The 14,775-nt window shown below is 37.0% G+C and overlaps 1 protein-coding gene across 1 annotated transcript in view; it reads right to left on the bottom strand.

Moving 5' to 3' along the window:
- Window positions 1-2,523: 2,523 nt before the first annotated feature.
- The window catches only part of PDE6A (phosphodiesterase 6A), a 62,804-nt gene continuing 50,552 nt past the window's right edge, over window positions 2,524-14,775 (bottom strand). The window contains exons 16-22 of the mRNA XM_075209607.1: window positions 13,901-14,001; window positions 12,113-12,220; window positions 10,225-10,288; window positions 8,493-8,567; window positions 6,120-6,203; window positions 3,877-4,033; window positions 2,524-2,961 (exon numbers count right to left, since the gene is read on the bottom strand). Of these exons, the coding sequence (XP_075065708.1) occupies window positions 2,873-2,961; window positions 3,877-4,033; window positions 6,120-6,203; window positions 8,493-8,567; window positions 10,225-10,288; window positions 12,113-12,220; window positions 13,901-14,001 (678 nt within the window). The 3' untranslated portion in view covers window positions 2,524-2,872. The remainder of the gene's footprint in view (window positions 2,962-3,876; window positions 4,034-6,119; window positions 6,204-8,492; window positions 8,568-10,224; window positions 10,289-12,112; window positions 12,221-13,900; window positions 14,002-14,775) is intronic.

Here is a 14,775-nt window from a genome sequence, read left to right as displayed (position 1 = left end):
TCTATATGGAGGTGCAAAATCTTAATTTAAAAATAAAAATAATATTGAGTTTTAATTGGATGTTTATAAACAAATGCAAAAATGTAAAACTATCTGTTTTCTATCTGAATGGCTCCTTCTATTATTTGTTCAGTACACAAATGTTTAAAACTCAACAATTTTGAACATTTCTCTTTTGTGAAATACAGAGTTTCAGCAGACAAATACACAAAACATTCTGTTAGTTGTGATATTGACATTAGTAATTTTTAAATATGATATTTTTGAAATTAAATTACAATTTCCATTTACACATAATGGCATTTTTGTGTTATCAGTGTAATTGTGTCCATTAATCTCCATTAGAAAGGCTTGGATAGAATAAGCTATAGTTTATGAACACCTCATACATTTCCATTTCCAGAGACCCTTTGTAGCTGGACAGTTGCGTCTAAGCAACTCTTGCTTAGTCCAGTCAAGGCAGATCTTGGTGCACTACTATCCCCATCAAGACATGTCTACTGAACATAGCTATAATGCTATATTTGCATTGTAAATCCTTCACATAAATAAATATTGGCATACAAAGTCCGCTTGCTAAGAATTGATCATGAGAATTGTAGCAAATATACAGAATATGAAAAATTCTACTGAGCAATTGGTCAGTGTTGAAAAACAGGGAGAGTTTCAGGGACAGATCAGTAAAACTTGGGACTGATCCTAGATATTAGCGACACCTAGCAACTGTGAAACCGTAACACTGCAATGTAGTATGATTATCAAAGTAATTGTGTTAAAAGTCTGTTGGTATGATATTTTTGATTTTGGTATAATTTATGATGGTTTTAGAGGTATATTCCCTTATGTTGATTTACAGCTATTGACAGAACCGTTGCAGTTGCTCAGTCAAACATTTATTAGTGGCATATTGCTACAGCTCTTTCTATTGTACAGTAACGTGGAACACTGCTTTATCTAATTAACCATTCATAAGATCAGGGGCGCAACGCAGGATTGTTAAGGGGGGAAAAAAAATATATAAAGAGAGCCGCATGCGCAGCAGCTCCATTTCGGCGGCACTGTATTGTACAGCAGCCGCGGCGCTGTCTAAGAAGCATCCACGGCGGGGCTGTATTGTACTACAATACAGCACCGCCGCGGACGCTTCTTTGACAGCGCCGCGGCTGCTGTACAGTACAGTGCCGCTATGTAGGGGCACTGTTTAGCCCACCTTCTTCACGGAGGGGAATGGTTTCTGAAGAACCAGGAACCCCCCTGCGTGTGTCCCTGAAGATGGCCACATTCTTCATCATGGCCACCGATACTCCCAGCGATTACAGAATGTATCTCCTATTCTTTCCTATAGAAAAATAACATTTACATAAGAAGTCCTTTTTAATTATGGATATTGTATACATTTTTGCTATATGGAAGAAACTGTCCATTATTTATACATATATATGGATAACAATGCCAGTGAAATGCCATTCTGTGTTTTCTTCCTGTATGTTTCAGTTTTTGTGGCCCATGCAAAGAGATATCCCACCCACTGTTATCCTCCACATTATTTAATGTGTTTTATATTTAGGGCTAGATTTACTAAGCTGCGGGTTTGAAAAAGTGGGGATGTTGCCTATAGCAACCAATCAGATTCTAGCTTTCATTTATTTAGTACCTTCTAAAAAATAATAGCTAGAATCTGATTGGTTGCTATAGGCAACATCCCCACTTTTTCAAACCTGCAGCTTAGTAATTCTAGCCCTTAGACCCTTTATGACTAAAACAAAAATTCATCTGCAATCACAACAATTTAGAGGGATTCCATTTGATTACTTCCAAACAATGTACCTGTGATGTTTACTTATGTTCATATAATAGTATTACACATACTCAAACAGTGGTATTCTCACAAAGTAACACTGACCACAATACAAAACAAAAATGCTTGGTCACAGTTTGTAACAGAATATTTTAAGCATGGTGCACCGTTCTAGAATGGGGTCATAGTTTTCCTAGCATTGCGTGAACGCGATTATGGGAAGAAGAAACTGTTTTTAGTATGCAGTGTGTCCGGCCATGGGTTCTGCATGCCTATAATCATTTGTTGTGGTACTATAAATTATAAAAGGCAATATTGTTATTCTCTATTAGGTCTATTCTCAAGGCAGAAACCACTCATTTCATCAGACAATATAATACATTTGTACATTTCATTCATTACAGTTTGACCCCCCCAGTCTTGTTTTGCTGCCTAGGACAACTGCCTTTGCTCATTTTGTACTGCCGGTTCTGTTTCTGACTGGAACAATGGAGGTCGCTCCTTGAAAAATATTTTAAACTTAAGAAACAAGTTAAATGTTAGTAATATAATTCTTCAGAATATTCAAATGTATCAAAACTTTAATGTAAGGCTTCAAGGCCAATTTATCCAGGTGCTTTTTTTTCCGCTGTATATCTGGTGCTCTCAGTGAAGACTAACTCACTAACCTAGTGCAACTGTAGGGATCATTGGTCCTATGCTGATCACCAGTGACCACATGTTCAGGTAAAAATGTCTTGGGTCAACCGGACAGTTGTCATTCTGTTGATTGTTGTTGTAATGTAATAAAATATTTCAATAAATTTGTATGGAATAGTGTTCTGATTGCAGCTTCATTTTGTATTTCAGTCACCAAGCAAATTAAGTATTTGAGGCAAACACATGTAAGTTATTTTAGCTATAAAACATACATTTTCACATTAGGGGTGATAATTTTCCCTATTTACGCACATTACAAAGTTATTTTGTTGTAATTGTTCACAGTACTCTTAGCTAGCTTAGTATATTATAACTGTACCCATGACCTGCCAAACCAATGAAAAAGAAAAAAAAGGAAAAAAAATATTTACAGTCTCATAAGATAGAACAGCTTTTTGACTGAGGTGCTTGTTCAGCTACTGGGACGTTTCCTCCATTTTCTTTTCCTGTCACTGCTGCTGGAGCTATAACGACAGAAAGAAGATATGATCGTCTCATTTTTCATGTACCGTGATATATACACTTTGATTTATATTTGAGAGCTCTGGAAGGATGTGGTATACTTGATGGTGGAGGCTTCTCTTTGCTACTATTGAGGCCATTTTGTTATAGTTATGCACTTCCAGCAAAAACTACTGCCACATATGTAAGTGATGCATCATGACAAGTAGTGCTGTTGAGCATTCAACGGCACTTGTGGCCACCATATGTAACCTTAGTCCCCTCAAAATACAAGCCTGTACAAGATGTATTTACCCTCTCCCACACTTCCTTTGCCTCTTATCCCTCTCTGTGGTAGATAGTGTTAGAACCAATCGAGAGTAATCTTCATGATTCTAACCAATGAAATTGTAGTGCTTCGCTCTTTTGGAAACACAGAGGGTTTGAGTTATAAAACCACCGTGACTTCATGTAGTGAAGCCGCAGCGGTTTAATACAACAACCAAATGGTTTCTATTTGCAGAAGCAACAGTGATTTTAACTATTGAAACCGCTTGCTGCTGTCAACAGTGAAACAGTGACACTGCTTGGCTTCATACCGGCTGCAGTGGCAGTGCTGCCCATCATGCCCACAGCTGCAGTTGAACAGCCCTGATGTACGGTGAAGTTATTACTTAAACCTGTGCTAAACCCAGCTTGTTGTACCACTAAACTCAGGGGCTGGCTGACAAATTTTAGTCTGGGGAAGCGAGACTTGACTCAGCAGCCTCTTAGGAAAATTTTAAAGGAAAAAAAATAAATGCAGTGACACAGCCCAAAGTAGCCCACTATGGGACCAGTCCGATGGACAAATGCCCAATAGCCCAGCCAGCCACAGACTAAACTTTGCTATTTGTCAGGAAGGACAATTGAGTAGTCATGTCCCAGGTTACCCCTACCTGGCTTTGCAGGCTGTATGCCGGCCTTCTTTTGCTTTTCTTCTTCCAGAGCTTTCATTTTTGCATCATACTCATCAGCCAAAGCTTTCCATTCCTTTTTGTTGTTGAGAATCCTATCATACATCGGTTGTATCTCCGGATGAAATCGTGAAAATTCCTGTGTGAAAACAAATATCCACCATTCATAGGTACATAATGTGAATCATGCTTTAAGCTAGGGCTACCCCACTGATGACTTGTCAGGGTTGTCCTCCATTCATAGAGACTGAAGGCTGACACTCTAGCCTATGCCTAATAATTATTTGTTTTGCTACTATGCATTTTGTATGTGCTTCTAGTACAGCCATTCTATGACACATACAGTATAACAAGATATTAGTAAGTTGTTCTTATAGAAGCCAACATTCTGGATCTGAGTGAATAGCTGCTAACACTGCAGTACGGAGATAACACAAATATGACTTTGCTGCTTGCTGAGTACTTCCTGGCTGGGGGTAGTGTAGATGTGAAAGTGTAGATGTGAAACAGATATGGGAAATAGGATCTTCGGGTGCACTGACAGCTCACAGTGGTGTGTTATATGGGTGTACGAGGACAGCAATAATACGTATATGCTGAGAGAAATTCATCCCCTCCCCAAGACCACATAGAGCACTGACCCACATCATATTTGATGCAGCCTAATGCAGTCTGTATATATATATATATATATATATATATATATATATATATATATACATGTGTATATATATATATATATGTATATGTACATATGTGAATAATATATATATATATATACATATATATATATATATACATATATATATATATATATATATATATATATATATGTACATATGTGAATAATATATATATATATATACATATATATATATATATATGTACATATGTTAATAATATATATATATATATATATATATATATATATATATATATATATATATATATATATATATATATATATACACATACACGCATATCTATATATATAGCCTGTGCATATACATATATATATATATATATATATATATATATATATGTGTGTGTATATGTGCGCATATATATATAAATATATATATATATATATATATATATATATATATATAATTATGTACACACATATTTTTGACACAGGTTAGAAACTCAGAGTATATATATATAATAGATTACATTATGCACTATAACATCTGTAAAGCACTGTTTATATTATATTATGTAAGGATTTCTTATTGAACATCAATGTAATGAAAAAAATAATAAATATTTTAAACTAAGCTACATTTTACGAGCAATCTTTCTTGATATAAGTATAAGCAAATATTATATATTATAAGTATCATTGATCCTGTCAATATGGAGCAGAAAACAATTGTATGTCTTGAATTAAACTGGAAACTACAATTGCAAGTGGTTTATTAATGATATTCTTTATAAATAGTTATTAAATGGTCATTAGCATGTTTGCCTTACGATTAGTCCATCAGTGCTATAAGAGGGGAAATAACATATCCTTGTACACCTTCTCTCAACTCCCTCCGTCTTTTGGCTTGTTCCTGTCTTTTTATCGCCCCCCCCCCCCTCTTCCATATGTTTTATATTTTATTAAAAGGAAAGACTGAACACTGTTTGAATGTATTGCAAGATAATTCTGCTTTGCCTCTTCTACGTCTTATTTCCATTCTAGACATTATTTACTGTACAAAGTAATGCTTGGACTGCTATATCTAGGGAAAGTCCAATAAAGAAAGTTTAACCAAACAAAAAGAAAAAATAGAACTGGGCGGATTGAGTTGAAGCAGCCACTGTGACATATATAGAACGGCCTGTCTCCAACAGGAAGTTTGAGGTGATACCTGTGGTGGGGCTCTTCCTATTTGCTATAGATGAGTGCAGGAATTAAATGTTGAGGGGTTTGTCCAAAGTTGGACAATTTCTTTAAAGAAGAAGTGTAAAGAGTACGACAGCAGCAAAATAAGTGTTAACATATGTCTAGTGCCTGATAGTTAAATAAATCAGTAAACCGAATTGGAATGTACTTATCACATTTATTATAAAACAAAGTGATTCATGTAATTAAACCTAATTAACCATCATATTAATGGTTACATTTAGGTAGCTATCAAATAGTAGTTACTCTCATTTTTAACCCAGTAAGTGTTCTAGGTTTGAATTCATTTTTCCCCATAGCATGGCATTTTTCATGCAGAATATGGAACACATACCTTATATACAAATGTACACACAAAATCAATGAAACCACACTGTAGCTTTGGCAGCTCATCCGCTTTATTCCTGTCCATCATTGGCTACAATAAAACAATACAAGTGACATTATAATATTAGCAGTGCTAAATCTAATTTTTTGAACAAAATAATGGTTTAAGTGGTGACTACAGCTCTAACTTCTAGCAATCCCTTTAAATCCATAAGATTTGGAAAAGATGAGGGGCTGGGGCCGCAACACCACCAACATTTTTCATTGGAGTCACCATACTTGACATCCCATTCTCTTGGATTAAATGAACTTGGTAGACAGGGGGTGAAATGTCTCATGCTGTCACTTAATTTGATATAGGTGTAGAACATAATCTGCTCTGAACCTCCTCTTTACTATGTGAAAGCGGCTGACAGACTCAATGTTAGGGCAAAGATCAGAGGTCTCCCACATTCTGCATTGGTTAATTCTAGCATTATTCATCAATAAGAGTAGGGCTGTATTTGTACTTGTTGTTAATGGAACCTCTGGCGCATCCTCTAGAGAGCAGCAGAGTGCAGATGTACTCAGATTTCGGTAGAAGTTCGGGGGGGGGGGGGGGGGGGTAGCCATGTGGTTGCATATTGCAGTAATCACCAGATAATCTAAAGTCTGTATATTGGGTATTAGTCAGTGGAATGCTGCAAGCATTGTATACTTGTTATCACTAATTTGAATTTCACTAATTCTACCTGCGAATTGTACAGATGTGCACTGATTTATCAAATCCCAAAGCTGAGTCACCCTGCTCATTTATGGTAACCCATCTTAAAATCTCTGTAGCAGTAATTGCATTGTTAAAAATATACCAATTGATGTCACAATGTATTGCCTGGACATTTGTACATCTATAGAGCTAATGTCAAGTACAGAAATAATGTTTATAATACAATGTTGCAATCCTGACTATTTGTGCAACTATATATTACAGACTATAATAATGTCTGTAACTTATGACAGTACTGAAAGAAACATGGTTGAAAAGCCTTAATGGGTAATATGTACAATGTAAAAAAACCTCATACAAATATATTGTACTCCAATCCTATCTGGGTAGGGTTTAAAAATGTAGTTTAAAAAAATAAAAAATAAAATCATGCAATGCTTGTGTACTCTTCAGACAGCTGTGTACTAAATGTAGTTGAACAGAAGTGTAAAACTGTCCAGGACATTTAAAAATGTTCCCTCCCCTCCTCTAACAGCACATCCTACTCAATATAGGTCCTCTGGGATGGGAAGGTGATTGGACCCAGCACCTGGAGACTACTGGTCCAAGGCTGAATAACACCGGGTTTCCTTCTTGTACTGGCTTTGGGAACCAGGGTTAATATGTCAAAATATAGAGCAACCTTTTGTGGCACTACAAGTGACAGTATGCACTGACAGTCCATGAGTGTAATTGCATCCTGTCAACTTTACAACTACAAGCGCCAGCATGTATATGGGTACAAGGGCATACTTGCATTTGTAGTGCCACAACTCTGAAATCTTTCTCACATAAATAATAACTTATTCTTGCCTTTATAATACGCAACTTATTATTGCCTCTTTAATAAATAATGTGTTATTTTCCCTATAATTATAAAAGTAATAATATTATTACTCATGCTTTGTCTTCTGCTAATGAGCAAAATAGCATCAGCTTGCTGTCTACATTATTACAACGTGCTCTGACAGTTGACAATGTAATAAATTAAGGCTCTCTCCAACTCTACTGCCCCTTACCTAACCTCCTCTCCATTCACACTACCGCCCGCTCCCTGCGCTCGGCCAATGATCGCCGCCTCTCCTCCACTCTGATCACCTCTTCCCACTCCAGAATCCAAGACTTCTCCCGCGCTGCCCCCCTTTCACTGGAACGACCTCCCTCGCTCCATCCGTCTATCACCCAATCTGTGCTCCTTCAAGCGGGCACTTAAAACTCACCTGTTCCTTAAGGCCTACCAACCATCCACTTAACATCTCACCTCTTCTGTTTCTCCCCTGGCTCCTTTTTACTCTCCCCTTTGCTTCACTGGCTCCCTTCTGTGCCTGATTTGTTTACCCTCCCATAGGATGTAAGCTCGTATGAGCAGGGCTCCCCTTCCTTTCTGTCTCCATACCTGTTCTTCCGCTCCGTCTCTACTGTATTTGCCTGCCTGGAGTTTCTGAAGTTCTGGTACTTTGTGTTTATTGTTCTGTATTGTTTTACCCTGTATAGTCTACTGTTCGTACTGTGTACGGCGCTGCGGAAACCTTGTGGCGCCTTACAAATAAATGATAATAATAATAATAATAATAATAATTTTACAAGAATATCTTACAAAGTCTTATTTCACAATCCTTCATACATTATACTTACAATAGGATTTTGTTCCAGTACAGTTCTTTCCAGGTCACCTTGCTCCCAAAACTCAGCTGCTACCAGTAATGCAACCTACAAAGTAAAATACAAACAGCTAAGTAAGGTGTAATGGTTTTGTTTATCAGAAAAACATGTTAATATGTATATACCACATGTATATTGTACATAGATTATGGTAGTAGTTGTTCCAATCTAATATCATTATAAGTCAGAGTAAGTAAAGCTAATGATTCAATGGCTTTATTAATGGACCATATACGTATTATTTTGTTTATTTACTTTATACCGATATAATGAACCGGACCAAGACTTTATTGTGTTGGAGCACCAAACATTTAATTTCTCCTAACAGTGTTAATCACAACCTTCAGTCTGACTTACATCTATCTGTATTTCCAACTTTCCACAGATTTTTATGTGACCAGACTTTACATAACAGTCACAAACACCAACTATATGGCAAATTCTAACCTTCCTTCATCTTTGCATCAATTCCAGGTGTGTGCACACGTAAGTAAGCTAAGGACCTAGCTGGCACATCTTTCTCTCAGACAGAGTTGCAGATTCAGTGCTTGCCAATGCATGTTTCTGTTATACTGACAGTGTCACTGATCTGCTGTTCTATGTTTGCAGTGTGACAATAATTTCATTGACATCAATTAACAGTGATGACCAGAAGGGACTTTGTCTATCTGAACTTCTATCTAATGAACTGAAGATGAACGACTTCCCCTTTTTATTACAATTATACTGCTGTGTAAATACTTAAATGTAATCGTATAACATACATTTTGGGCTAGATTTACTAAGCTGCGGGTTTGAAAAAGTGGGGATGTTGCCTATAGCAACCAATCAGATTCTAGCTTTCATTTATTTAGTGCCTTCTACAAAATGATAGCTAGAATCTGATTGGTTGCTATAGGCAACATCCCCACTTTTGCAAACCCGCAGCTTAGTAAATCTAGCCCTTTGTGTTTTTATGTGAATTTTGGTATTTTATGGTATTTTAGCTTTGTACATTAAGCAAAATACTGTTTTTATTGTTGAATAGTATGTTAGTTAGTAAGATATAATGAACTTGTGAGAGTGCTGACATTAATATAAAACAAAAATAAAATTGATCTAAAATAATATTAAAATCAACAATTCATCATGCTCAGCGTGTCTAATACAGCTTATAATACCCAACAGTTTATAGAAAGCTTCACATAAATACAAATCGCATCTTGCATTAAACCAACATATATTTATGCTTATTGTCTACAGTTCTTTCAATACTAGGATGATCAGTTTGTATACATTAGCCCTAGGGCAATAAATAAGTTGTATATAAGAAAGTGCTTCCCTCTTTAGAATTGCTTGTTACAGCGGTACTTATATGCAGTAAGATTTCTCCGCTGATGAAGGGACAGATCCCTGGCGCAGAGTCAATGTGCTGTGGACCTCCATATCTGTAGCGTGAGTATCTCGCTTCTATTCATGCAACTTCCGGAACGCATGGTCCCGATCAAGGTAGGGAGAGTGTGTCAAATAGCACGCTGCAGATACCGAGGTCCACGGCACATTGACTCTGTGCTAGGGATCTGTCCCTCTAGTGTGACCGAAGTCTGGGGATACAATTTTAAAATGTTTAAAATCCTACATAACAAAGCGATATACAGTATTTGTTTCTTCTTTTATACAGAGTGCACTTGTGATTGGTGTTCTATAACCGTCTTGGGCTGTGTACCTTGCTTTGGATCTCCCAGGGTTTTGCAATGGCTGACAGATCACAAGCTGTCATCATCATTGCCCTACAAAAAACAACAATTAGTTACATTGATCATGAACATAATTGGTAATATAAACATGTATATGGACCATATCTGACTATAGTTAGTGGTATACTGTAAAATGATGACTGCATACAGATATTCTAATGTGCGAGTGTAGAAGAATAGTGGAACTGACAGAAGACTTCCTTCAGTTACCTTCTAAGGGTAAGAGATTTTCTGAAACATTTAGTGATCCTCACACTCAATAACATATCTTAGGAATAGTTAGTAGGCTTGATATGTGGGAATTCTATAAAAAAAATCAACTACATATAAGGCACAGAGTCACTGAAATAATTAAATTGCCCATTTCACTTCTTTCTGACATATATTGGTATTTGAAGCTAATTCATTCTATCTGTCTAAAACTTTTATATTCTGTACTGAACATTGGAAAAGTCATCTGTGAAAAGATGAACCATTGCATTTCTCTCTTTGACTAAGTAAACAGCAATACCACTAACAAGTGCAAGATTATAATGTTTGCACTATATCAATGTAAGGCTGTGTACTCACTAAGGGTTTTACACCCAATTATCGGGTTAATCACACAATAAACGATCGTTCAGCCCAATATCGCATTAGTGTGTATGCTGAAAGCACAGTTAGCTGTTTTGTGAATGACAACATTCTGAGGAATATAAATAAATTTATACTGTATTAATCAATTGAGCTGTTGGACTGAAGTCATTTTGATCTTCATATAATGCAAGCTTTAAAGACCATCTATATTTTTAGCACAAAAAAATTATAAACTCTAAAATGAATATATCTTAAACATGGATGTGTAACAGGACTTTTACTTGGTGTTACTTGGTGTAAAATTCTAATTTTATTTAATATATGGAACAATGGTATCTCGTATTACATGTAACCCTCCAAGAGGGCTCTGTAGGACTCTGAGAAGCATGTGGCAGAGAAGAAGCTTGTTATCTTGTCACTGAGGTTAATGTCTATTTAAGACAATTTATAAAGAGATGGCAGAGTGGTTAGCAGTGCTGGGACCATGGGTTCAGTTGCAACCAGGGCTCTATCTGTATGGAATTTTGTATGTCCTCCCTGTTTGCATGGTATTCCCCCAGGTGTGCCAATATCCTCCCAAAGTCCAAAACATACTACTAGGCTAATTAGCTGCTCCCAAAAATGGACCCTATTGCAGCACGGTGGCTAAGTGGTTAGCACTTCTGCCTTACAGCACTGGGGTCATGAATTCAATTCCCAACCATGGCCTTATCTGTGAGGAGTTTATATGTTCTCCCCATGTTTGCGTGGGTTTCCTCCGGGTGCTCCGGTTTCCTCCCACACTCCAAAAACATACTGGTAGGTTAATTGGCTGCTAACAAATTGACCCTAGTCTGTCTGTCTCTGTCTCTCTGTCTGTCTGTCTCTGTCTGTAGGGAGTGTTAAACTGATTGGTGGGTGATGGAGGACAAAGAAAAGGGGGAATGCTCCTGAGGTGACAAATCTGGGGGTAAATGTATGAAGCTCCGGGTTCCTCAACACCCGCGAGTTCGGCGTCTTCAGCGCTTAAATTTAAAGTGGCGCTGCCTTGTAAAGGGAAGTTTCCCTTTACAAGGCAGCGCCGCTTTAAATTTAAGCGCTGAAGACGCCGAACTCGCGGGTGTTGAGGAACCCGGAGCTTCATACATATACCCCCTGGATTTCTCCTTTCTTAAATAACCTGAACTACTCATGTAACTGTATTAACCATGAGCACAAACCAGCTATGGAAGGTAGAAGAGGCATGATAATCGTATCATGCCACTAAGGAATAATATGTTTTGACAAAAGAGTGACACTTACATGATTATTTCTTTACGGGTCTGTTCCAGAATCATATAATCTGTCCATGTTTTTTCATTTTCAAATGTTTTCGACTGGTCAACTATCTTCTGGAACATAGACCTCTTCCTGCATGAAAAAATAAAAGAAATCCACATTAGCTTTCATTCATTGCTGAAAATATTATATTATTAATACTTGCCATATAATTGAGTGGTCATCATTGTGATTGTGTGTGTGTGTGTGCTATGCATTTACTTTATTTATGTATTTATGCAAAATTACTTTGGTTGCGAGAACGGTGGTGGGTCATGTATGTTAGCTCAAAAACAGGCTGAGGAATGTATCTTCTGAGGGACTATGAGTTGTGGTAAAAATTGTGGTACTAATTACTACACAATATTGTGTCCTTACATGGTGAGTAAATGATTCCACCATTCACATGACGGAAAAGAGTTACAAGACAATATCATCAGTGTTCTTCTCTTTCTTTGACTAATAACTGGGCACAGAGCAATCCTGGTCAATGTGAAAGCTTGGTCTAAGGTTTTGTAGGAAAAAATTAACATGCAAAATATTAGGGACTATACACACAAATGTACATGGAACCCAAGTGCTCCATTTTTGGAGCTCAACAGCACTATTTGCAATATTGAGGTATTATATATAATGCAGCTCTGCTACAAAATGGAGGAGAGCTGACCTCCGCCACCACAAAGGTGATGGAAGACTTCGGTGCAGGGTAGAGGGGAGAGAGTGGCACAACAGGGCACATGATTGTAATAATGATTAATATGATGCATGTCTTTGATGAGATTGAACTGGATATTTATGTTGGACATTTCAATATATAGTGAACTCAATCCAGACACTGTACCTGAATATAGTGGGTGGATTATAACACCGTATTATGCCGCAGTTTTTGCAAGTTGCCGATATTCAGTGAATTTACAGGGCAAATTTTAAAAGGCACAGTCTTTAAAGGTAAACCTTGCCTTTACCTTTAAAGACATTTAATGTTTTAAATTTGAACTGCAAAGTCACCGAATATCGGCGACTTGCAAAAAACACGGCATAATACATTTACCCCCTGGACAGATTCTCAAATACTTATAGGGACAACAGAATTAATTAATTCCAAATACTACAGGCTCCGCACATTGATGTTGCTATTTATAATTCATCTTGTGTATTTTCTCCCATGTGTTTTTTCAGTGCTGGGACAATTCATTCCTCAAGAAGGGACTCACTAATTATGATATGTGAGATGTGTATATGACCAATCACATTGTTATTGTTATTTGCTGGGAATCTTGGTCCTAATTAAATAACATCTGTGATTTGATTAATGAGCAGTGAGGATACTAATTTGAACTACAGAGAATGTATATCTACCATAGTTCCTGGGATGGTCACAGTAGATTTCTGCTTATGCGTGCTGTGATATTGAACCATTTGTCTGATATTGACTGATATTGTAATGTGTATTTGCACTTTAAGAGCTGGTATTCAGCATTAACTAAGGTTAATTATGCAGGTTATGGATCTGATGCACTAATTAGAAAGAAAACATTTTAGTTGGTTTGTGACATTCACTGTAAAAAAATATACAATTAAGGACACACACATGCAGATCTTTTTGGACAATTGGCTAAACGACCTGATCTGTATGTGTGTGGCAAGCTTAATGTATGCTGCACATAAAACCTATACAAATACATATAGTGTGAGAGAATATAAAGCATTACAGACAGGCAAACAAGCTAAAGTCTCAAAACTAATCGCATTGACTAATAGATGAATACTTACTTGAAGTACAAAGCTAAATCTGTTGCAATGATTGCTATATCCATCATATGAATCGCGTGATCATATTGTCTCCTGTTCAGGTTCTGGTAGATGTTTATTGACTGAACAAGAGAATACAGAATATCAGAATGGCATATTAATAGGAAATATAAAAATAAATATTACTATGTTTTAATGAACTCTCTAGTAGACCATAAAGAGGATTCACAGCATTGTTTTGTTTTGGAGAAAGTAGAACTATTGCCTAGAGCAGTGATGGGTAAACAGATACACTTGGGGGGTCATATGGTTCGCCCCCTAACCTTCAGAAGGGCAGGAGCCCTATTTGTATGTTCTCAATATACTCTTACGCTAGAATCAAACAATTATATTTACTTCAGTTGATTTGCATACCAATTATTATAAAAAAGATTAACTCCAGATATGTTTTAAGAGAAAACAATTTGTTCCCAGCCTCCATATTAGGAAGAGTATGTCAGTATGACATGACATAAAGGAATTGCTGATAAGCCAACCTTGGTGATGAGGTCAAGATGTGACACTGCTGCTTATGGTGTAAGACGATCTCTTATGGCCTGATTCATGTTCGGGAGTAAGTTGCATGCTGTATCTTGTGTGAAATAGCTCTGCGCATGCTCAGAAACTGACCTTACACCAATGAACACAACTACATGTAATTCATGTCTGAACGGAAATGTCACGACAGCCTAAGACTTGGGGAGTGGAACTGGGAAGGGAAGTGGTGGACTAATGTAGGCATTGTACAGTAAGGGCGTGCCAAGGTTGTTGCCACGCAGATGTGGCTGATTCAAGTCCTGGGTTTTTCATATGTACACTTGGTTTCTGCTGTTTCATTTGCACCAGTTACAGTGCAG

The sequence above is a fragment of the Mixophyes fleayi genome, chromosome 4 (genome assembly GCF_038048845.1).
Source record: "Mixophyes fleayi isolate aMixFle1 chromosome 4, aMixFle1.hap1, whole genome shotgun sequence".
Taxonomy (NCBI): domain Eukaryota; kingdom Metazoa; phylum Chordata; class Amphibia; order Anura; family Limnodynastidae; genus Mixophyes; species Mixophyes fleayi.
Note: the sequence above shows the minus strand (reverse complement) of the source record. Positions and strands in the feature narration are given on the sequence as shown.